Source organism: Mirounga angustirostris, unplaced genomic scaffold, assembly GCF_029215605.1.
Source record: "Mirounga angustirostris isolate CCGP_5_RB_7025 unplaced genomic scaffold, mMirAng1.0.hap1 SCAF_7, whole genome shotgun sequence".
Lineage (NCBI taxonomy): Eukaryota > Metazoa > Chordata > Mammalia > Carnivora > Phocidae > Mirounga > Mirounga angustirostris.
The window spans coordinates 117,897,770-117,923,777 of record NW_026991715.1 but is presented as its reverse complement, the minus strand read 5'-3'; the positions used below and the strand labels follow the sequence as shown (position 1 = coordinate 117,923,777).

Below are 26,008 nucleotides of genomic sequence, written 5' to 3'. Positions count from 1 at the left end.
ATTATTTTCCTGAATTGTTACCCAAATTTAGAAATTTAACTTTTGTTAAATAGGGTCCTATGATTCCTTTCTTTTTAACATTCTGAAACTTCGCATTTTTTTTTTAGATATTTAATGGAATGTCATAAAATTAATTTAGGAATTGGGAAATGGAAAAAACTGTTGTAACTGATTGCCCTTTCTTTTGTAGCCCACTGTGTGTGAGCGAGAGCTGTGTGTGTTTGCTTTTCAAACCCTGGGAGTAATGAACGAAGCTGCTGATGAGATAGCAACTGGAGCTCAGGTAGGAGCACACAGTGCTAATTAGTCCTGATTTTGATTTGAAAAATTTATTCTGATCCACTAGTTACCATCAGTCTGCTCTTCTTTTGGACACATTTTTGATAGTTTGACATTAGATTAAAAAGCAAGCTGGCATTTGATTCTTTTTTTTTAGCTGGAAACTGAATTTTGCTATCTGTATCTAGTGAGTGTTTTGTCATTTGGCAGTTGGGCGAGGGAAGAAATTAAGCCAACTTTCTTGTGTTTAAAAAATAACTGTGATTCTGTCATGGTGAAGTTGAAATATTGAAACCCTTGCACATGCATTATGTAAAATTTATTTGTAAAGTTATAGTGCCATAAAATGGAAGCCAATTTATTTTTCAAACTTAGGTGAAAAGATAAAGGGCCGAACATATAAGGAAAAGCATCCAATTTTGCAAGAGCAGTGTTTATGACATAGGAAGAAAAATATAAAAATGAATGAAACAACTTGGAAGTAGAGAAGCATTCCATGTTTCTGGAAGGAAAAAATAAATTCTAAAGATGCCAGAATTTACTTCATGAATTCCATCAAAATTTCAATTGCTTTTTTTAAATTTATTTATGGAACCTAACTTCCTAATAAATTTATAAGAAAAAAAATCAGAGAAAACATAAAAAAAAAGAAAAGAATGCTAATTAAGGGAGGCTAGACCGACCATATACAAAAACATATTATGCAATCCTATATTTTTAAAAAAATGCAGTCCTGGCAAAGAATAGAATGGCAGATAATCCCCCAAAGAGATCTAATTATAAATACATTTAATAGACTTCAAAGGAAGTATCATGTCACATTGTAAAATTAAAATGATTTAGTAAGTGAGGTGGGAAGAAATGACCTGCAACATGGGGGAGAAAATCAGCTTAGCCCTTTACACTGTGTGTAAAACAAATTCCTAATGGCTTAATGAAGAGTTTTGCCATACATACTTTATGTTTTTTACTTGAAAAAATAGTGAATGTTAAGAGCTAAGTATGAGAAAATTTGTTTTGCCTCAAACATAATTGTATAAAAGCACATAAAACTTGAAAAGAAAAACACGAGGACTATAACAGATTAATAGAGGAAATGAACACACGATTCACAAATATAGTTAGTAAAGAAACGTAAGAAAATATTCAGCTTTACTAAAATCAACAGGAAGCTAAATGTGAAGAGAATTACCAGTCTGTTACTTACAAAATTTGCAAAGATGGGTGGGGGAAAATGACTGTAAAACAGACATTCGTTCGGGCACCTGGGTGGCTCAGTTGGTTAAGCGACTGCCTTCGGCTCAGGTCATGGTCCCGGAGTCCTGGGATCGAGTCCCACATCGGGCTCCCGGCTCAGCGGGGAGCCTGCTTCTCCCTCTGACCCTCTCTCTCCCCTCTCATGCTGTTTCTCTCTCTCTCTCAAATAAATTAAAAAAAAAAAAAAATCTAAAAAAAAAAAAACCAGACATTCGTTCAATAAGTATCGAATGTCTAGAATTAACAGGCATTACTCCAGATGAAAGTACAGCAGTTAATATAGACTAGCACAGACCTCGTGGATGTACATACATCCTGTTAACCTAATCATTTCACTGATTACCTAAATGGAGGTACATCCCCTTGAAGAAATATTAAGGAAAACAGTTATGATATGGTGAATTATAAATGAACAATAATACAAACAGTATAGCATTGATCATATGTAATGTGGAAAAAAAGATTCCATGATTAAATTTCAGAAATATGGCTTAATATCGCCCCTACAGCTAACATGCACATATTTGCATATTAAAGGCTCTCAGAATCCCTGAAACTAAGAAAATAAGTAGCCAGTACTTGGAGGATTTCTCAAATGTATCTGACCATGGTGGATCTTTTTCCTTTCCTTCCTTTTTTTTTTGAAATGTGGAAGTTTTTCTCATCAATTGGAACTAATACTGCTCAAAAAAAAAAAGATCCTAAATATATGCTGTTTATAGCTATTTGAAGTGCTCGATTCAGCAGCACATACACTAAAACATAGCTATGTAAAAATGATTAAGCTTTACACAGCTGTGTGTATGTTTGTGAATATACATACATGAATAGGTATGTGGGTATATATGTATTATATATATTTTATATATAATTTATAAAATATATATTTTATATATATTATATATATTTATATATTATATAATATATATATCTTATATATATATATAAAATTCTTCAAGTGGTAAAGTTAACATCTGTGCATTTTAGTGGATGTAAATTGTCCCTCAGACGATGTGAAAAGGGAAGGAGTTAGAGCCTGGAACTAAGAAATAATTAGAAGGAAAATGAACATCATGATAACAGTAGGCTAGATTGACAGAATATTAGGTGCTTCCCCCCCCCCCGCTTATTATAGATACCTCTCAAAAAATAATGGTTGTTAAAGAGAAGTTAATTTTGGATTTTATAATGATAGTTACAAAACACAATTACTCGATCATATCAATTTAGTGATTCTATCTGAAGCAGAATATTCTTTTCACTACTTTAAAGCAAGTACACAATATTCTGGTTATAATTCTAAAGATTACATGGAAACTGATTCTCTTTCTAGACAGAAAGAAACTGTATCTCAGTAATCCTGGTGCATCTGTTGACTCCTGCATTTTAAGTGGTTCTCTGAGGTTGCAAGAACCGTCCTTAAATGGACACTGCAGGAGGCTGGACTGGGATGAGATTGTCTCAGCAGCTAGGATTCCAAGCCCCTATATACTGTTTCAACCAAAACAGCTCCGTTTTATTTATTTGTGTTGAGCTTTCATATAAGATTTTATTTATTTATTTATTTTTAATTTTTATTTTATTTTTTTTATTATTATGTTATGTTAATCACCATACATTACATCATTAGTTTTTGATGTAGTGTTCCATGATTCATTGTTTGCGTATAACACCCAGTGCTCCATGCAGTACGTGCCCTCTTTAATACTCATCACCAGGCTAACCCGTCCCCCCACCCCCCTCCCCTCTGGAACCCTCAGTTTGTTTGTCTCAGAGTCCATAGTCTCTCATGGTTCGTCTCCCCCTCCGATGATTCCCCCCCTTCGTTCTTCCCTTCCTGCTATCTTCTTCTTTTTTTTTTTTCTTTTAACATATAATGTATTATTTGTTTCAGAGGTACAGGTCTGTGATTCAACAGTCTTACACAATTCACAGCGCTCATATAAGATTTTATTTAGAAAAAAAGGGATCAGGGCGCCTGGGTGGCTCAGTTGGTTAAGCGACTGCCTTTGGCTCAGGTCATGATCCTGGAGTCCCGGGATCGAGTCCCGCATCGGGCTCCCTGCTCAGCAGGGAGTCTGCTTCTCCCTCTCCCGCTCCCCCCTCTTGTGCTCTTTCTCTCTCTCAAATAAATAAATAAAAAATCTTTAAAAAAAAAAAAAGATAAAAGGGATCAATATTGAAATGTTTGAAAGCCATTGATCTTCAATTTTAAATTCACCTATTTTCCAGAATACATTATATATCTGTAGGCCACTCCTGCACTTGCCTTTCTTACTCACCTGGACCTGAATTTTCTCATTTGCAAGTGCTCCAGGGTCTTCCTTACCTGCAGGGGAGGGTTGAGAGTCTTGCTCTACCAGATGGATTGTATATAATGGCCTTTGGAAGCATGTGATTCTATAAACCCACTGACCTTTTCTCACTCATCAAATGGCCTAATTCCCATTGTTTGAATTCTGTATTTCTCTATCCTAAGTATATTAGCCTCCAGATTGCCTCTTCAATTATATTATTCAGTGTAAGAAGAAAGATGTCTGGAACTTGCTGACTATAGCACTCACCATTATGTGCTAAGATCCCATTAAGAATCTTTCATTTTGGGGCACCTGGGTGACTCAGTCAGTTAAGCATCAGACTCTTGATCTCAGCTTAGGTCTTGATCTCAGGGTCGTGAGTTCAAGCCCCTTGTTGGGCTCCGTTCTGGGCGTGGAGCCTACTTAAAGAAAGGGGGGGAGGGCACCGGAGTGGCTCAGTCGTTAAGCATCTATCTGCCTTTGGCTCAGGTCATGATCCCAGAGTTCTGGGATCGAGCCCCACATCGGTCCCACTGCTCAGAGGGAAGCCTACTTCTCCCTCTCCCACTCCCTCCCCCTGCTTGTGTTCCCGCTCTCACTGTCTCTCTCTCAGTCAAATAAATAAATAAAATCTTAAAAAAAAAAAAAAAGAATCATTTAAAATGCTGGGAGTGGGGAAATACATGATTTGGGGTAAAAAAAAAAAAAACATAGTCGTTCATTATGTTTTATTTTTTTTAAGTAGACATTTTACTCCATGGAAAAATTAACGTGCAAATGAATACAAATCCAAACAGTGTTATACAGACCTTTTCTTGTTCAAAAATTCTGCCTGCTAACTTCTGTAACAGATAAGTCATAAAATTACAGTGGCTTAAGATGATACACATTTTTACTTCTTGCTCCCACAACCGTCCAGTTAGAATGGACGGGCAGCTTTCTGTGTGATGATTGAGTTAACTGGACCCATTCCATTGTGTGGCTCTGCTGTCTTAGGTACATGGCATACAGCAGAGGCAGAGATAAAAGCGAAGAAGGTGCACCTGTTTATTCATCAACTCCACCCTTTTCCACTGCCGATCCAATTCCATTGGTTAAAACTAATCACGAAGCCTTACGTAGACAAAAGGGGTGGAAATGTCGCACGCAGAGCAGCTGCCTCCCGTCAATAGCTCTCTACCTGGGAAGCAAGAAGTAGGAGGCTTTGGTGGACAGCATGAGATTTTGCTGTGGTAGTTAACGCTGTTTCTTTTAAGTTGGCTTAGAACATCTATTTAGCAGAAATATTCTAATTGAATTCTCTACCCCCATGTCTATTATTTCATTATAGTTTACTTGACTCCAATGATGAAATTATTGGCAGAAGAACGCATATAATTTTTGGTAGTTTTGATTGTTTTGATGCTTCTGGCGCAAGGTGTTTAATAAATATTTGATTGAAAGGGATACATTGTTCAGGTTATTACTATTGTATCTATTTGTATCTTTATTCTTGTGATAAAAAACACGTAACATAAAATTTACTATCTTAACCCTTTTTTAAGCATACAGTTCAGTAGTGTTTACAATATTCAACTTGTCATGAAACAGATTTCCATAACTTTTTCATCTTGCAGAACTGAAACTCTATACCCATTAAACAACTCCCCTTATGTAGCCCCCTTCCTCCAGCCCCGGTAATCACCATTCTACTTTCTGTTTCTATGAATTTGACTACTTTAAATACCTCTTGGGGGACTCTTACAGTATTTGTCTTTTTGTGGTTTGTTTTATACCGGTTTATTTCACTTAGCATAATGTCCTCAAGGTTTATCGATGCGATGTTGTAGCATGTGATGGAATTTTCCTTTCTTAGGCTGAATAATTTTTCAAAATTTTCAAAATGTAAAAATACCACATCTTTATCCATTCAACTGTCAATGGACATTTTGGTTGCCTCCATCTCTTGGCTCTTGTGAATAATGCTGCTGTAAACATGGGTATGCAAATAGGTCTTTAAGACCCTTCTTTGAATTATTGTGGATATATATCCAGAAGTGGGATTGTCACTTCCAGCAGGATCATATGGAAGTTCTATTATTAACTTCTTGAGGGGCTTCCATAGTAGTGTTTTCTGTAGCAGATGCACAAATTTATAATTCCATCAGCAGTGCACAGAGGCTCCAGTTTCTTCATGTGCTCAACACTTGTTATTTTCTGGTTTTGGTTTTTATTTTTTGATAGTAGCAGTCCTAATGGTTGTGAGGTGATATCTCATTATGGTTTTGATTTGCATTTCTCTGATGATTAATAATGTTGAGCATCTTTTCATGTGCTGTTGGCCATCTGTATGTCTTCTTTAATGAATTGCTTATCTGGGTTTTTTGCCCATTTTTAAATCAAATTATTTGATTTCTTCTTGTTGAGTTGTAGGAATTCTTTATATATTCTGGATATTAACCCGCTTTCAGATACCTGATTCGCAAATATTTTCTCCCATCCCATACCATTTCACTCTGTTGATTGTGTCCTTTGATGTACCAAAGTTTTTAAGTTTGATGTAGTCCCATTTGTCTATTTTTGTTTTTATTGTTTGTGCTTTGGTGTCAAGCCAAGAAATCATTGCCAAGTCCAATGTCATGAAGTTTTTCCCTCATGTTTTCTTGTGGGAATTTTATAGTTTAAGGTCTTATGTTTAGGTCTTTATTCCATTTTGAGTTAATTTTTGTGTATGGTGTAAGATAAAAGTCCAGCTTCATTTTTTTTTTTCATATGGATATCCAGTTTTCCCACCGTCATTCATAAAAAAACTATTCTTTTCCACTGAGTGGTTTTAGTACCCTTATCAAAGATCATTTGACCCTTTATTAAAGCAAAGGGCATGAACTTTTCTAACACTTCATTTGCATACTGTGACTTTTAATTCTTAAAAATTTTTATAAGATAGTACCAATTCCCTCCCCACTGCCAGAGTTCCAGAAAAGGCTGTTTTATTTTACTGATTATTCTTTTTCAGGAGTTTTTATTTGGATTTTTCTTTTATTGAGAGACCAGAAAATGCCAAAAACAATTTGTGTCTAGGTTAAAGTGCATCTGTCTGGGGTAGAAGGAGTGTAAGTGTGGGTGCAGAAGACAAAAAGGATTTTATTATGTCTTTATTATATATATTGCTTGGAAACCACACACACACACACACACACATAAAGGGTGTAGTGTGTTGGAAACAGTAGCTCTTTCAGTTCTACTGTTTTCTGAGTGAGTCTTGTGGGGTGTATGTCTGTGTACTTTAGGAAGGGTTTCTTGTAGATCATATGCCCAATGGCTTGAGTGTTGCTGATTATTTTAGGTCACTGGAAGTTCTGGATGCTGTGATTGGGTGGATGTGTTTTGTGAGTGTACACACAACATAGTGAGCACATGGTCATTAGGTCACAGTGCCCCTCCCATGAACCACAAGAATCAAAAATTGTTTTACTCTTACTCTACATTTTTTAAATGCCTGTCTAAAAGCTTTCTAGAAATATTTTTCTCTGTAAAGATTAAGTCCACTGCTTTCCTTATGATGTCCCCTATCTTCACACTGTCGATGTGTCTGTTTGGGCGCCCTCTCTCCATTTAGACAGTGTCCGTTTTCTCGATTGACTTGCCAGAAGCATATTGTTTTGGGAACTGGAGAAGGGGGGCTTTGCTCCTAACCGTTAAATGACACTGCCTCTTAGTAAATTGTTAAGAGGTCACAGAAGAACATAGGAATAAAGCCATCATATTTAGCATACCAAAGGTCATGAATGGCCTGAGGCAGAGAGTAGGAAGAAGTAAGATGATGTCAGGAGCTTTACTGTTCTTGGAACACGTCAGACTCATCTCCTGAATTTGCAGTTCCATCACCTGGAATAGTTTCTCCCAGAGCTCTATCTCGCTCTCTGTCTTCACTCTGGTCTCTGTTGAAGTATCACCACCTTCCTAGCCACTCTGAAACAGCATTCCCTATTGCCTTAGTCTCTAACACCTGCTTAAACTTTACAGCATTCAACACTACCAGAAATGTATCTGAGCATATATTTAACTGATTATTTGGTTATGCATCTTCTCCATTAGAATGTAAATTCCATGAAAGAGAGGACCTGTCTTTCTTGTGCATGTCTGCCATGGAACCTAGAGCAATGTGAGAGCATAGTAGAGAGTTCATGACAAAGAGATACTAGGACGTTATCGGAAGCAACACATGTCAGTCATTTGAAGTTAATGGTCAGGTTTGGTCAACTGTGGTCTGAAGCCACAAAGTTGGTAGCAGTTTTGAGATTTTCCTACTTAACTTCCGCAACCACGAGCGGGAGGAGCAATGGCAAAGCACGCGCTGGATCGCGAAGGATGCTAACTCTCTTATGTATGTGTTTCAAGGTGGTAGATCTACTAGTATCCATGTGTAGGTCTGCACTGGAATCTCCTAGAAAAGTTGTCATTTTCGAGCCATATCCTTCTGTGGTGGATCCTAACGATCCTCAGATGCTGGCCTTCAACCCCAGGGTGAGTACTTCTCCTCATACGCCCCTCCCGCCCCCTGTAACAGCAGCTGAGATTTTAGAGCTGCCAGCTTCCCTCTTTCCGTCTAACTCACTCCCTCATCAGGCCCATCTCTGACCCGTGGTGGACTCTATCCATTTAATAAATACCGTTCTTTTCCCACAAACTCTATTTACTGCCTCCTTCAGTCTTTCCCATATCCTATTATTTCCCCTGTCCTTTCATCTTTTAAAATCACTTTCAGAACTTCATCTTTATGAAACTAGACCCATTTCATCCTCTCAAATTGCAATCTTTACACATCCCATCTGCATGAAAGGCAGGTAAATAGCAGTAATAAACTAGGTAGTAATGATTGATATGATTAATTTCATTATATAGTTTTGAGAGTCTAGCGTAATATAACCTCATGGTAATTTTAAGGGTTGTGGGTAAAAGGACTGATTTTTGCTTTCTTTTGTATTTTTACTTAATCATCCCTTGCCTTTTCCCTAGTTACCTGAAGATTAGTGAAAGTTTAGTCCATATTGTCGATCAAGTGGCATTCCTTGAGAAAACAGTTTTATAAATATTTGTGGAGATGAGGCAGAATCCTTCTGAAATAGCAAAATTTTCAAATTGCATGAGAGCTAAAATTGCCTTAGTTTCTCTTACTATCCATCTTGAAATCATTTTGTAGACACAATGGCTATATAAAATGTCCTTGGAAAAGCTTTCCTTCCTTCATAAGTGGCAAGAGTACACATAGTTAGAGTATACTTAAAGGTGAATTTCAGGGGCGCCTGGGTGGCTCAGTCATTAAGCGTCTGCCCTTGGCTCAGGTGATGGTCCCAGGGTCCTGGGATCGAGCCCTGCATCGGGCTTCCTGCTCCACGGGAAGCCTGCTTCTCCCTCTCCCACTCCGCCTGCTTGTGTTCCCTCTCTCGCTATGTCTCTCTGTCAAATAAATAAAATCTTAAAAAAAAAAAAGATGAATTATCAGTTAAGTGTGTGGTGTCATTGATATACTCACTAGTCATACTCTTTTGGTAACAATCTTTCAATCAAAAGAAAATAAAAGCAAAATGATATTATAAGACAAAGTGGATTTTTGTATTTTAGAAGGATTCTGTTCTTACTTTATTCATCATGGCTTAATCTTTTTGGTGACACAAAGAATCAAGAGCACAATATCTTTTTTATATTTATAGTTCTCCCCCTATAGACTAAACATGATTTTATGTACTTATATTAGGATTGGCATTGTTTTCTTTTTTCTTCCCTCTAACTCAGTTATATATCCTACATCCTAGAATCATCTTATTAAAGCCTTCCCTTTTATGGACACAACGCAGTCACTGCTTTCAAATCGACTCTGATGGGAAATCCATGTACAGGGAAAATATGTTTCTCCAGTAACACGTAGGCTTGCAAAGACTTATAGTGAATACCGTTTTTTTTTTTTCCATTCAAACAGAAGAAGAACTATGATCGAGTAATGAAAGCACTGGATAGCATAACTTCTATTAGAGAAATGACACAAGTAAGTGTATCATCTTGTGGTCTTGTACAGTTCAGTTTTGCTTGAGTAAAATCATATTTTAAAAATGTCTGAGAGTACTGGCTATGTAGTGAAGTGTAGATTTTTCTATTAGATGGGAATGTAATTAAAATATGTCAAAAATTAAAATGGTGTTGTACTAGGATGTTTTGATTAAATTACATCAGTGTACTGGTGGACTACCACTTTGACTTTTGGAGGGTAATTAAATGATTATAATCCTAATGATTTCTCCAACAATTGGAGTGTGTGGTGGTGTGTCAGAATATCTTAAAGCAAAGGTTAAATCTGGTATCATCTTTCTAGACTGTCCATTTTAATTAATGGTAGTAATTTTAACACACTATTTTAATGTCAAAATAAAAACAAATATTCTATCAAATAGAATCTCCAAACAACTTTGGAGGACACTAGCCTCCCTGAGAGTTATGAGTTTATATTTTTAGCCCTTTAGGGAGGCTTGGTGAGGTGTTTGATGAGCAAGGATTGTGGTTTATTATGAAAGTCTAACATATCACTGGGCTATAGTCCAGCTCTTCGCAAAGCACATGCTATTGGATTTTTGAGGCCTTTCCACTGCCAAAGATTTGGAGAGAGGCTTAAAACTCATCATGATAAGTAGAAATTAATAATCCATAATTGACAACAACACACATTATGGGTTTGGTTTACATATGTATGGCGGTTTTTCAAGGCTTGCACTGCCCTAGACACCCAGGAGGCTTATCCTGAGCATTACCCTGGGTCCTTTCTGTCTTTGGGGAGAGAGGATTGGATTCCTTCAGTCTTGAGGCCCGCAAAGCTTCTCTGTCACTCCTCCCTTCACCCCTGCCATCACCCCTACTGTATTTGAAAATGTGCTCCCAGAGTACCTTTTTACATTCCCAAATTTGAGTTTTGAGTCTTTTGATAGTTACTTATTCCATGTAGTCAAATATTCATCCACTTGTTCAACAAATAATGTGTGTCAGACAATTTAAACGAAGAGATCCTTAATTCACAAGTTATATCATTTACTTAAAAACCATCATCCTTGCTCGTTGTTTTTCTATGCCCATACTCTTCTCTATTACCTGAATTCCTCTTCAAACAAATACTATTATTTGTATAAGGAAAAGAAAACAATGAAATACATTTCCACTTAGGGGGAAAAACAAACCTATTCCAATGGCTTACACAAAGTTAAGTAAATATTTTTAGTCACCAAAGACTTTGGTGATAATAGGGTATTTATCATACTATATACCCTAGACCCAGATCATTCTCGGATAAAAATAGCTACAAAATTCTGACTCTGGATCAGCCCTCTGCCAAAATTTTCTTCCGTTATTCTGGGTCATGTGTAAGCTATTTTAATAGAAGGCAGTGGAGACGATTGAGTGTCAGCCTAGGAAGTCAGAGGCGTGTGTTGTATAATTTGCTCATCAGTGATGCGGCCTGTGACCTTGGGCAAGTTGCTTAATTGCTTGACACTTAGCTTCTTCACTGTCAAGGTGGTAAATAGTAACACTGCACCCCCTTCCAGTCTGCACTCCACAGGGATGCTGCCAGGTTTTATTGCGTCAAATCCTTTACACCTCTCCAAATAAATATAACATTATACTGTCCTATTTTCTAGAAGGTACTGCCCTATAGATAGATGCAAGTTATCACAGACAGATTGCCTTTTGTTCTATGAAAAGGATAATTGTCTGGATAAATTCCATTAAATACTTTGAAAAGAAGGGCTCTTCTTATGCAAGTTTTGTCCAGTTTTCTCTGCACCTAAGTCAGTACCTTCAGATATGAGCCTGAGTAGTAGCTCTTACAAGTTTTGCTTTAATGTTTGTTAAAAGTTAAAAAGAGTCATCATCAAAAAGAGACAGCACCTGACACTTGTTAAAGGTGGTGAGAGAGATTTAATTTGAGGACTGCAGCGGGGGAGAGGGACTTGCAGTGTGAGTGAGGTCACCTCTGAGGAAGACAGAAGTGACTGAGTTTTTTAAAGGGAGAGCAGAGAGGGAACAAAAGGGGGCTACGGAGAAGTGGAAATAGGGGGCTGTGGGGAAGCAGGAAATTACAGCAGGGGGATGAGTAGAGAATTACTGGAAGGCTAGCAGTGTGGGTGGGTACAAGGTAGGTACCTTTTGTGGTTGGGCAGCATCATGTTTTCTTGAGCAGAGACTCAGTCGGGGGCCTGGGATCACCTTTAGACATGGCCTAGTGTGTGGGAGCCAGGCTAAAACTTGATGAAGCCTCTGGAGCAAAATGTTTGGGCAAGCCCATTGGGCCACATGGAAGTTCAGAGTTCATAGCACCTTGTAGGGGGGCGGGGGGGGTGGACAATGAGGGTAATTGTTGCTGCGACCATGTCACGGCCACAGAGCTTCGGGTTTAACTAGATTAGACATACCTGTTCAACCTGATTTTCCTTTTGCATAAGGGAAAAAGGAATTTTTAAGAAAAATCAAGAAGTATAATGACTTTTTTTTTCAGGCACCATATCTGGAAATCAAGAAGCAGATGGATAAACAAGACCCCCTTGCTCATCCCCTACTGCAATGGTATAAAATTTTAGTTTTCCTCTTAATGAAAACAGCATCATTTTCTACTGCCTGCTTTAAGGGGGGGGGGAAAGGCCTATTTTACAAGACCTGCAGTGCTACAGTTCCGCAAGCCTATGAGGCCCGGTGATTTTACAGAGTCCTTAATGACTCTCATTTTAATTAAAACTTGTGTATCACAAGGGGAAGAAAATGCTGTCCTATGCACTGCACAGATAAATGATGTATTTGACAGCAGTTTGTCTATAGTTTAAAAAAAAATGTGATTAGCTGAATTATATGGTGAAGCCGTTTGGGTTCATTTAATTTTCTAGTTAACTGAGGACTCAGTGACAAAACTCAGTTTCAGACGTTTATTGAAAATCTTTCTAAAATGTCATAGTGTATGGTTCACTTCCTTAACAAGAACAGGATAAATTTGATGAACTCTTTGTTTGACGGCTGCAGATGATGCTCTGTTCAGAGTGAGCCTGGTGAGGGGTATAGCTTGAGTCCGGCATAGATCCTAGGAAGGCTGACTGAGAATAGAAGAGCAGGTTGAGGACCCCGTTCCTACCACACCTGCTTCAAAGCCTTTGCCCTCTGGTTTCTAACTTGCAAAATGAAAACAATAGTATCCCTACCCCCCCATACCTCTAAGGGTTTTATGCACATGTCTCTTTGAAATCACTGAAAACTTAAAAGACTATGGAATTCACCAAGATTATAAATGCAGTAATACAAATGTAAAGGTGATAAGAGATTGGTCTGAATGAGATTTAATCTAGCTATAACCAGGAAGTTTTTAAAAAATTATGGAAAGATGGGTAAAGGAGAAAGAATGATTCTGGTTACCTAACTCTCACTTAGGATTTTACAATAAACATTCAGTCTAATAAAACTTTAAAAATTAGATTTGGAAGGCTTCCTTCTTTGTATCTGTAATGCTCTGTTATTAAAATTCTGTTTGAGTAGAATAACACAAGGTTTTCATTGTAATTTTTTACATTCTCACATGAAATCATATTCACAATGAAGGTAAAAATCTCAAATATCTAGTCTCTTCCCCCCCCACCCCCCCAGTAGTCAACCTGATTGTTAACTTTTAATTATTTGTGATCATTTCCTTCAGCTTGTTAGTCACTCTTCTTTCAAGGAGAAGAAAATTTCCCAAAATGTTTTTTTAGAGTTTTCCCTAGTTATTATTTTCTGTTGTGAAAAACATAAAAATAATTAGTTCTTTCAGATACCTGAATGTAATTTTTTTCAACCTCAGTGTCTAAATATGGTGAATAACAGTTTGTGTATATACCACTGTATATATATCAGCACAAACGTCCTCAAGTATTTTAAGAAAGAAAAAGATCTTCACAGAAACTCATTCTTAACTAGACAGTGTAGGGAAGAACCAAGGAAGCAGATGTATGAATCAGCTTTGCATCTAGGGGATCATCCTTTGAAAGTATGCTTAGAAATGTTCATTTTGCCGGTATCTGAGGTTGTAATTATTAAAAATCATTATCTCTCAGGTTTTAAGGAACTACTTCATTCTCAGATTAAAATATTATCCTTTTCTTTCCATAAGCTCTTTAAATTGTTTCAGGAACCAAAGCAAAGTGATGTAATTAAGTAAAATGCTTACTCAATTTAGTTAATGTCACAGCAAACGTAAGTTCCGATCACTTACCAACTAAGGGAAAAAAAAAAAACCGTAAAATATATTTGGCATATATTTGTGACTGATGGACTATTTTAATTAATTTCAGGGTTATTTCAAGTAATAGGTCACATATTGTGAAACTGCCAGTTAACAGGGTAAGTTGTTTTTTCACATATACATACAGAAATGGGAAGCGTCCTGACTGGTTGGGAGAAGTGACCCCTGTGATTTTTAGGCATCCTCTCCAGGAAATTGAAGTAATCTCAGGTTAGGCCTAACTCTTCAGTTTGAAATTACCGTATGTACACCAGCTCCGAGTTTTCCCAAGAAAGCAAATTCAAATTCAGGCTGCTGCCCTGACCTTTTAAGTAAGTAGAAGGGTCAGTATGAAGTCATTTAGTTATTCCACAAGTGATAGCAAGAATCTGGATTTGACCAGAAGAAGGTAATGTGCTTTTTTAGCATTGTCAGTTTCTTGTCGGCACAGCCCCACTTTCCCAAAGTGGAGAAGATACTGCCTTCTCGGCTTAATACGCCTACAGAATAAAGGAAGAAGCTGATGGACTCTGATTTCAGTTCTGATCGAAAACAAAGAAGAGCAGTATCCAAACTCTCAGCTCTCCTGTCTGTGAATCTCTAAACTGCGAGATTTCCTTTATTTTGTACTCCTATATAAGTATATTCCTAAGTGAAAGGGCAGCAATTAGAAAATTTTGTCAAGCAACTAATTCAAAAGATTGTTTTAATTTCTTTCCGTCAACAAAGGGGGAACTGTATTTGAATGTAGGCAATTTACAGTTTTATAAATGTATGCAAATAAAGCGTGATGATGATAATTTTTGCAATTTTAAAATCTTGAACTAACTTTTCTTTTCTCCTTAGCCAACTCAGATATTTCCCCAGTTGAATAACGAGTGTATACTTAGGGAATTCAATAATAAAAGCCTTAAAAAGAAACATAATTAAGAAGGCAGATCTGCTTGGACATGATTACAGAATGTATTCCAAAGCTAAATATAAATGACTTTGGATTGTCTGTCTCCTATTCCTTTTCCATTAGCCTAAAAAATTACCCATCATATCAGCAACTCCATATGATTTATCATTTATGCAGGTTTTTTTTTTTTTTTTAATGAATGGTCCTGTTAATGTAAGTTAGTATGGCTTGAATCTCGATTAATTCTTAAATGAGTAAAATTTGAAATTGTCATCAGTCTGATTATATGTTAATTTTGACATGTTTTCATTTGTCATTATTTTAAATGGCAGCAACTGAAGTTTATGCACACTCCACATCAATTCCTTCTTCTCAGCAGTCCACCAGCCAAAGAATCTAATTTTAGAGCTGCTAAAAAACTCTTTGGAAGCACCTTTGCATTTCAGTGAGTATGGCTTCCTGTTGATGGGGGTATGTCTTCCCCTCGATCCTCCAGAAGTGTGTGGGGAGGAAAACATTCTTTTAGTAGTTGGCTGTTAGTCCTGAACAGTCCACTGCCTGATACTTGATTTGGAAATTCAAGACTTTCAGAGGGTACATGACTGATTATACTGTGGCCACTTTAGAATCTAGATTATTAATGTTTGGTTTTGCTTTGTCCTTCCCCTCCTCTGTGTTTTAGTGGCTCACACATTGAAAACTGGCACTCTATCCTGAGGAATGGTCTGGTTGTTGCTTCTAATACTAGACTGCAGGTAAGTTTTCTGAATGCTTTAACAAGACCATATATTCTTTAGTGTTAGAGTTCAGTAAGCAATCCTGGTGCTTTTTTATTACGTGAAAAAGGGGAAGCAAGTGGGCTTTAAAAATTACATAGGATTTCTAAAAGGCGTAAGTAATGTTCATAAAATAACTGAAGCAGAATTGACCAGTACACCATATAGGGATGAAAAGAAAAAGAAACTGAATTCCCTATGAGAAAACAGTAAAATCACTTTGAACTTCAGTAGAAGAAAATTATCATGCAGAAAGTAAAACCATACAAGCATTCTGTCTGATAATTCAACACGGATTTCTTGAGCAGTGCCCCAGTGTGGATACTTTAGGATAAGGAAAGGTAAGGCCAAGAATCAGCAAGAGGGAGATTGGACACCAAAGAGCCATCTGCTGCCTGTTTCATGGTCTCCGTGGCAGCGCTGGGAGTTAGCGGGGTATCGTGGATATAGGGCTCATCTTTATTTATGCCCGTCGCCTCCAACACCCCACTTCACTCTCATTCAGCTAATTTTCATCTGATGATGGGAAGAGGTCAGAAAATGAGATGCTCAATCCTGTCGCGTGTGCTGGATCTCACACTCCCGATGACAGTTGAGATGATACAGTTAAATGTAAATGTCCATAAACACACACTTACTGAATTAGTATTCAGTTCATACTAAATAAGGTACAGGGGCCCTAGAACATGGAAATAATGAGAGAGAATTTTAATTGTTCTGAGTAGTTTCTTAGACCAGTTGAAGAGTTTCTGCTAATGAAACTGTTAACCTAAAAGGAGATAGGAATGGGATGACAGTGTTGCATAATGAAAATCTAAATAGGCTACTTTGTTAATATACTAGCATGTGCGTCCTCATCAAAACTCTGTCGTGTATAATTCAGCCTGTTCGGTTTTCAATATTTTGGAGTCATTAACATAAAAACCTATTATAGTACTTGATAATAAGTGACTGTCTTTGTCATAGGTCGGGTGGAAAACCTTTATCAAGGATTTTTTCTCCTGCTATCACTTTTCATGTATCAACTCACTGAATGTTGAAGACAAGGATGATAATACTACTATTTTCACATTAGGCTTTAGGAAAGAGCCTTACCATTTTCTAAGAGTTAATCCTCCCAACATGAGACTGATTCCTTTCTTTTGTAAAATATTAACCTTTGAAACCATTGACTGTCTACTTTCTCTCCCACCTGTTCCCCTTTTAGCTCCACGGTGCAATGTATGGGAGTGGAATCTATCTTAGTCCAATGTCAAGCATATCTTTTGGTTACTCAGGTAAGCTCGTGTTTCATTTCTAACCTCAAGTGTGTGAGGTTTTGATTTTTTTATTGTATATCAGGTGACTGAAGCTTATTTGATATGTTTGCATTTAATTCATTTGATTCATGTCAGAAGCGAAAACAAAGCTCACATGTCAGGACGAATTTATAATACTTACCCTAGTATATAAAGTGGAATATGTGGTTTTTTTCAATTTCAAAATTAATTTCCATTTTGTTCAGTAGTTTCTACATTTATCCCCTCCACAAGTAACTATTGAGAATGTAGTATTTGCAAAGCATTCCTTAGAACACTGATTATTCATCTGTAGTAATTCACTATCCTGGGATGTAACTCTGTATCATGCCAACTTCTTTCTTTGGATTATTATATATCGTATAAAGACATTTTGAACAGTATGGAGAATTTAGGATTAGAAAAACACCCTCAAAATCAACCTACTTATTGACATCTTGTTTGGTGAAATTGTATGAAAAAATTATTTTGGAAAAAATTGAAAGCATGTGCTGGAGAGGAGCCTGGTAAATTCAAAATATGGAAAGAAAGGTCATGAAATTATTAGCATTCCTTATCCTCAGGTGGTGGAATATGGGGTGATTTCTTTGCACTTTTAAATTTGGGGGAATATGTTGCAATGATTGGTGTGTTTTTTTTTTTTTTTAGAGCAATATCTTAATGTATTTAAACATAAAGTAATTATGTTCATTTTTATAAAGAAATTGAAAAAAAGAAGGAAATTGAAACTACATAGAACTGTGTAAAGTAACAACTGAAATTTTTTTCTCCTTTCCCCCAGCCCCAACCGGTGTTCTCTGTATTTCCCTTCAGACTTGTAAAGTTTTTATATTCGTATACCTGCATATATAGTTGGTTTTGCTTGCATGCTCGTGTGTATGGGCAATTAATATAATTATATTACACAGGTTCAGGAGATGTCATTCTGGTGGTACCTGGTTAGTAAGTCTTCAGATGCTCTATTATAGAAAAAGATATCTTGAGAGGTCTAATCACCAGGTAAATGTTAACCAGGCCCATCTAATCGCTTTGCCTGCGTTCATGCTCTTTCAGCCACAACAAGTTGTTTCTCAGGGTTCCACCCCAACCTTTTCCAGAACACATGCCCTAAGAGCACCAGGTGGACTTTGTAGGCCTTTTTTGACCTAGCCTCAGAAGTCACATGGTGGCACTTCCCACATATGCTATGGGTCAGAGCAGTCACAAGCCCCTGCATTTTTGAGGCGTGGGGAATTAGTCCCCAAAGGAAAATGTGGCAAAGTCACATTGTAGAAAAGCCTATGGCTTGAGAAATATTGTTGCAACGATCTTTGAAATACAATATGCCAAAACAACACTAAGAAAATAAACACCAGGGGTGCCTGGGTGGCTCAGATGGTTAAGCGTCTGCCTTCGGCTCAGGTCATGATCCCAGAGTCCTGGGATCGAGTCCCACATCGGGCTCCCTGCTCAGCGGGGAGTCTGCTTCTCCCTCTGCCTCTTCCCCCTGCTGTGCTCTCTCTCTCTCTCTCTCTCTGACAAATAAGTATATAAAATCTTAAAAAAAAAAAAAAGAAAAGAAACACCAGGAAGAATAAGATAATATAGGAAATAGAGTAATATAGTTCAAAGGAGAAAACAAATTAAAACCAGCATAAATCAGATTCTAAATCTCATTAAAACGTAACACAATAAAAAACTAAAATAAAACCAGTTTAAGAAAATACATCCTCAGCACTGATAAGGAAAAATACCAAGTCATCAAGTACTGTGAAGTAGCTTCGTAGTTGGCTTTCAGGCTGCAAGCGAAGGGGGTGGAGAGCGGCATAGCCTCTCTGAGGATAACAGCCTTTGCCTTCTCCCAGAAGTGCGCATCTGAAACCCTTGGCCTTGTACCTCAGCCTGACCTTCTCCACCTCTGCCCCTCTGGGGGATATATTTCTGACTTTGAAAGAGTTATATCCACACCATTTGCAATTCATTCATTCTCATCAAGCCTTTATTGAAACAGCAACAACAGCAACAAAAAGATCAACATACTTCTCCATTTCTGGACAGTAGATGGGCATTTCCAAATGAAGTATAGAAAAATATCTATCTATTCTAAAACAGACATGAATCTTAGTTCTGTTTTGTCTAAAATCTGTCACAGTAAAAAGTCATGGCATTAACAGAGTAAGCTCAAACTTGTGAGGATCACAGACAAAAGAACTTGCATAAATGTTCTTTATTAGACGGTACAGTAAATTCTACACAGAATTAAATATAGATCAACAACTCATGAAGTTAAGTTTCAGCATAAATGTATTTTTCTGACGTCGTTCATGTTTCCCGCTCCTTACCTTCTCCTTCTACTAACCAGATGGTAAGGATGAAAGTTTAAGCTCTACCAGCCTTTTAAAACCAAGTTTTAAGAATTTTCTAAATCTATCAATCAGTTTTATGCAAGAGAATTTCCTTTTTTTTTTTTTTTTAAGATTTTATTTATTTATTTATTTGTCAGGGACAGACAGAGAGAGAGAGAGAGCACAAGCAGGGGGAGCTCCAGGCAGAGGGAGAAGCAGGCCCCCTGCCGAGCAGGGATTCCCGACGCGGGACTCGATCCCAGGACTCTGGGATCATGACCCGAGCCGAGGGCAGACGCTTAACTGACTGAGCCACCCAGGTGTCCCGCAAGAGAACTTCCTGTCCCTGTCTTCAGTACAGAGAAAACCAAGCTGGCTTGTCTACACTCTTCACACCCTCAGGACTTCCCCAAACCCACCGACTTCCCAGGGCACAGCAGCTGCTCCTCCCGGAGCCCCCTGTGGCCATCCGTGGCCCGAGGCAGTGAGGTCTGCACCTCCTGTGGAACTTTGCAGTGCCCCTGGCTCGCATTTGAGGGGTACCACCCGGCTTTGTCCCTCAATTACGATTTTGCTGGTGTTTTTCAGGGATGAACAAGAAGCAGAAGGTGACAGCCAAAGATGAGCCGGCGTCCAGCAGTAAAAGCAACAGTGCATCACAGGTGTCGTAGTGACTCGAGTGGCTGATGGGATGAGGGAGCTTGGGCTTCCTTAGCCAGCAGGGCTTCAATAAGCACTCAGGCGTTTTAAGTCTGCAGAATTATTTTAAGCGGCCATTACTCACAAAGGTGTAAAACCGACCCTAAAATGTAATAATCGAAACGCCTTTATTCAGTCAATATTCAGCAAGTCTTTATTAAGCTCCTACTGTAATGTTAGAGAATCCTGGGCAGTGGGTTCTAGTGACAAATCAAAAATAGAACCAAACACATTAGAGAATTCCTTAGGGAGCCTCCATTCTATTGAGTGGCTACGGGTAAATGAAATGTATGTTTAGAGAGAAAGAACGCTAGATGATAGAGAAAAATGGAGAAAAGTCAAGGGAAAGGGCTGTTGAGTACTGTGGGATGGAAGGTGGGACCAGAATGAGTGTAGCCTGGGGTGGCCAGGAAAGAACACTCCGTCTGAGGTTATTTTGCGGAGACCTATAGGCAGTGAATGCATGAGCCATATGGGAGAAGGAACATTCCAGGCAGAGAAAAGACCAAGCACAGATCCCTTGTTGTTTCAGTGGAAACAACCATTCTGGACAAATGAGAAATCTACTTAATGAGTAATGTGATTTTTAAAATACGGGGGGAAAAAAAGTATAGCTGACCTAATATCTAAAAACAAAAACAAAACTACAGATTTTCTCCATGAGATTTTCTGGTAACCTCTGTAGCTTAGTTAATGGTGCTGTAAAAGTGGGTTGGTTTTAGGTAAGTTAGATGATCTGGAATAACTGATTGTAATGTTTGAAAAGATCATGCAATTTTAATTTTGTTTCCCTTGAAATGAGGATGCCAGGCTTCCAGTAAAAATAAATTTGAGTTCTAATTCTATGATGTGAGGCTGTTAAACTTTAATTGAGCGTTTTTAGTTCACTTATCTTGAGAGTGATTTAATAATAGTTATGTACAGAAATTAAATGATACAACAAATATAGCTTGACATTAAAGAATTCAAGGATATTACTGCTAGTCTAGATAGGCCTTTTTTTTTTTTTCCCCTAATCTGGAGCTATCTTAGTGGCTATTATTTTTTAATGATGATGAATTCTTTTCTCACTTGAGCAACTGCCCTATTTTCAACTCTGATTTTTAAATTCTTTTGGAATTTAGTCACAGAAAAAAGGACAGCAGTCCCAATTCCTGCAGAGCCGTAACTTAAAATGCATAGCCTTATGTGAAGGTAAGTTGAAAGTTTTACCAACCTCATAGCATTAATTCTCTATGTTATCTGTGTTTAAGAATTTTACTATATTTCCAGAATGCTCAACATGGGTTAGTGAAAGCATTATTCCTTGTGACCTTCTCTAAGGGCACAGATGGAAAACAGGTACAATAGAGATCGTAAAGGTGAAAAACAAAGCAGAATTGGCAAGAATTCAGACAGTGCTGTATTTTATTCTTGGCAGATACCGCAGAATGGTAATTATATTTTTCTGATCAAGTATTGCAAATCTCTTTTGTGAATATGCCGCCTTCCTTTTTAAGTTGGTTTTTGAATGTATAATACCATGAAAAATGTGAAAGATGAACCAAGCACTAAGGAGAGAACCCAACAGGTCTTTCTGCTTCTACACCGAAATTATTCCTCTATTCTGAACTTGAAGTAGACAAATTGATAGGTGATTTGCAAGATCATATGCTTTTCTTTGTTCTTTCTATATAAAATCTGACCTTGACTAAAAAAGCTGGTGCTGGGAGTTCCAGTAGCCACCGTTAACTGCCTTTTAAGTCTTCAACCCTTAATAGTTAATATAGGACACGAAGTTGCTTTCTGTCTACACAGTCTCCAAGTCAGGACTATTTGCTTTTGATAATATACAAGTGATTCCCTTCCTGTTGTTACACTGATGGCGTTTAAAACATAAAATTGTCACATGACATTTTATTGTTTTTACTTACACTTTTGATAGCTTATAAGGTTAAACATTTTTCATGTGTTAGTTTGTGCATGTACTTTTTGCTTTTAGATTTCTAAGAGCAGGGATGTAGTAACTTAGAGTAAAATCGTTCTTTAATTTTATCTTCCACTTACAGTGATCACCTCACCTGACCTGCACAAACATGGAGAGATATGGGTCGTCCCAAATACTGATCATGTCTGCACACGATTCTTTTTTGTGTAAGTGTGAAGGTTCAAATTTGTATGTTACTGTCTTCTCCATGAATGAGGTAGTAGTGACTACATTATTATTTGGTCACTTTAGCTGCCAGTAGGTGACAGACAGGTAGTTTCTCATCATCTGAATGTTTCTGTTTTATTTTAATGAGCTGTAAAAAACAGAATGATATTTAAATGCTGTTAACTTAGAAGAAATGAAGAAAAACATCTGTCTCTTTAACGATCTATGTGTGCATATATATACACACATATGTATATGTATGTAGATAGACATACACATACAGATAGATGTAACATATACACATATGTACACGTACACATATATCTTTAGTTATTTATGGATTTAAAAAATATTATAACTAGGAACAAAGAAGACAATAATGAGAATGTCCTGTCCCTATAAGAGGTTGATGATCTGGGGCGCCTGGGGGGCTTAGTCGTTAAGCGTCTGCCTTCGGCTCAGGTCGTGATCTCAGGGTCCTGGGATTGAGCCCCGCATTGGGCTCCCTGCTCAGTGGGGAGTCTGCTTCTCCCTCTCCCTCTGCCCTCCACAACCAGCCCCCCTGAATGCACTCTCTCTCCCTCTCAAATAAAATAAAATACTAAAAAAAAAAGCTGATGATCTGCATTTCGTATAACATAGGCTGGCAGTGCAGGACATATTGATGTGGATTTTTTGACAGCTGTATCATAAGAGCTGCAAGAAAATATAATCACATTATTTTTCATATCTAAGTAAATAATGTGTGCAGTAGACCTATCTGATTTTCACCCACCCTTACTTGACTCCCAACCCTTTCCCTGCCTATTTCTTCCTCATCCATGGTCCTATCCCGGGAAGGACCTCAGGGAAGGACGGAGTATAGCTGTTTTGTACTTTGACGTAGTCTTCTAAAGAGAAGATGGGAAAAAAGCACTGGCTTGTTTTATAAGCCATGTCAAAATGACTGCCTCAAGACTGCTTCAGTATAGAGTGTTTTCTATGGCATGCTGTGCCTGCAGCACTTGATCTGTTAGCTTACTGGCAAACTGTTCACAACGTAAGTTTTACTAACTGTCAGGTTTTCTTTGGGATAGTATGAAAACTGTGACTTTCTTATGATACTGATTTATGTATTATGCATTTATGTATCTTCTGTATTTTTGATGCATATTAATACATACATATTGTGACACATATATGTATCTGTAGATTTCTTTCTTCATGGCCAGGCAGCCATGAGTATGGTAGACAGAGCCTGCTTTGGTTAGACATCTTGTGTCCAGGCTCACCAGTTAGCCACGTTGCATGACCTCTCTGAGCTTTATCAGTAGGTACAATAAAGCATCATCGGTAGATACAGTAGCACGCTATGTCTACCTTACCAGGCAGAATCCCAACAGGAAACCTGTGGCCCATGAGAAATATCATAATTTCTATCACCCACAAGTAGATTGCTTAAAAAGGTGTGGTTTCTAGGGGCACCATGGTCTACTGTAGCAACCGGATCTAGCAGCACCAGTGGGGTTCTACATCCCCAGGGCCAAAAGGACAAGGACAAGAAAAGTTCTCAGAACCCTGTAGGAGAACCCTCACTATTTCAGCAGCTTTGAAAGGAGCTGGAGCCTTCAGTTGAAGGACTTAGGGAGCCCAACGTGACCTTAATGGGCCTGGACCCAAGGGAAACCTGGACTTTACCCCCCTGCCAGTGTCCTGCTGGGCCTCCCCATCGGTCAAACCCTGCCAGAAAGTAGAGGGCAAGTGAGCTTATTGATAGAGTCCATACAGGTCAGCCTCCTGGGTCAGAATGCAAGGTAGAGAAGGATGTCACGTGGATCTGACGTTCCTAGGGAAGCTATCTGCATGCGATTTTAAGATTCTTATGAGGACAAAGTTAGCACAGTGCAGGTCTTCATTGAAAGGCACTCACTAGGAGTGCCTGGGTGGCTCAGCTGATTGGGTGTCTGCCTTTAGCTCAGGTCATGATATCAGGGTCCTGGGATTGAGCCCCACATCAGGCTCCCTGCTCAGTGGGAAATCTGCTTCTCCCTCTCCCTCCATGCTCTCATGTTCTCTCTCAAATAGAGAAATAAAAATCTTAAAAAGGGGGGGGCACTCATTAAATTTCCCCCTCTTTCTTGACCATCATGACTATTATCCATTGTTAGAAGATTGGCCTTCCAAAAGACACATCTAATCACAAAGTTATCTGATTGAGTGACCTTATGATTTAGATGGAAAAGGAACTCCAAAATCCTTTCCTTAGCCTGATGTTAATCAGTTAATTTACTCCTCTTAGTATCTTGCTAAAGTTCAAATTTATTAAGCTAAATAAACAACTTTAGGCAGTAGGCATTCTAATGTTATTTCTTTGAAATTTTACGTAAATTATATGTAAAATAAATCTGTAGGGATGTATGTGTTGTGTGTGTGTGTGTGTCTGGAGAGATGGATTTCTGTATTTATTAGAAGAAAAAAATGAGGAAAGACCATCTGAAGAAAAGAGAATAAGATTCTTCCAGTATACTTAGATACTTTCCAAATAGTATAAAGAAAAAAAACTATTAAGATAATGATTTTCATTTCTTTATAAATATAGATGAGGTTTCATCCTTTTTCTCTGCACCCTCGGGAGAGAAGAGACTAATTAAGGAAAATTGATAAGATTCAAACACATCAGAAGGAGAATCCATTCACTAATTAATGTACATTCTATTTACAACCATCAGCTTCTTTGTAAAAGATATAATCACAGAGTTCTATGAGTGATGTGCCTCCCCAGTGAGTGGTAACATCTAGGAAAAGATAAATTGATGAGAAAGAAGTGAGTTATCACAAGTACACTGTTACCAGACAGAAAATCTTATTTTCTTGTTCTCATTTTGTTCCGATTTTTTAAATTAACATTATCTAATTGCTTATGTTAGAAGTTTGGCCTGATGACTAGGGTATAAATTACTGTGGCTTCTGGGGTGCCTGGGTGGCTCAGTTGGTTAAGCGACTGCCTTCGGCTCAGGTCATGATCCTGGAGTCCCAGGATTGAGTCCCGCATCGGGCTCTCCCTGCTCGGCGGGGGGTCTGCTTCTCCGTCTGACCCTCCCCCTTCTCATGTGCTCGCTCTCATTCTCTCTCTCTCAAATAAATAAAATCTTTAAAAAAAAAAATTACTGTGGCTTCCTTTTTTAATCTATTATTAAGTGAAACTACGAAAAATCAAAATAATTTCCATGCTAATCTGATTTCTAGAATGGTGATAATAAAACAGGTGCTTAATATCCTGACCGTACTCTTTCCAGCAAGTAAACAACAACACAGAATGAGAGAAGAATTGGGGGGATATTTTAGGGAACAGACTGCTGTATCAAAAAAAAATTTTTGAAAGTAAAATTTAAAGGAAGATATCACTTAGAAAAAAAAGAATAAGTTTGAAAACTTTTGTTGGATAATTTCAAAATGAATAAACTTAAATTTTAATGCTTCTGGCAAAACATAATAATTCAGATGTTATAAACAGATTCTAGCCAATTCTAGGGATTGTTGAGAAAATTTGGTTTCATTAGTCGCCTTGAGACACATGTAGAAATAAGGCAACAGTTTTTAAAAAGAGCAAGAAGCTGGGCTTAAGAGGAGGTGCAAAAAGCAAATGGACATATCGTGCTCTAGTCACAGTCAACAAAAATGTTTATTTCACAGTGAATGGGGAGTTTTAGAGCAAGAGAGGAAGACTTACTATTGGCTATTTTCCATGAGTAGGATTAAATAATAAAATCAAAGAGAAGGTAGTTGATAATTTGGCAAGTTAA

At 37.8% G+C, this 26,008-nt stretch overlaps 1 protein-coding gene across 2 annotated transcripts in view; it reads left to right on the top strand.

Annotated features, from left to right (window-relative positions):
- Positions 1-26,008, top strand: part of PARP8 (poly(ADP-ribose) polymerase family member 8) — a 173,220-nt gene that overhangs the window by 138,312 nt on the left and 8,900 nt on the right. For both annotated transcript variants that reach the window (XR_010413283.1, XM_064596707.1), the window contains exons 16-26: positions 191-283; positions 8,214-8,339; positions 9,793-9,858; positions 12,352-12,419; positions 14,165-14,213; positions 15,328-15,440; positions 15,678-15,750; positions 16,979-17,048; positions 19,982-20,055; positions 21,217-21,286; positions 22,141-22,225. Coding sequence is in view for 1 of the 2 variants with exons in the window: in XM_064596707.1 (XP_064452777.1) it covers positions 191-283; positions 8,214-8,339; positions 9,793-9,858; positions 12,352-12,419; positions 14,165-14,213; positions 15,328-15,440; positions 15,678-15,750; positions 16,979-17,048; positions 19,982-20,055; positions 21,217-21,286; positions 22,141-22,225 (887 nt within the window). In the remaining variant the exon portion in view is untranslated. The remainder of the gene's footprint in view (positions 1-190; positions 284-8,213; positions 8,340-9,792; positions 9,859-12,351; positions 12,420-14,164; positions 14,214-15,327; positions 15,441-15,677; positions 15,751-16,978; positions 17,049-19,981; positions 20,056-21,216; positions 21,287-22,140; positions 22,226-26,008) is intronic.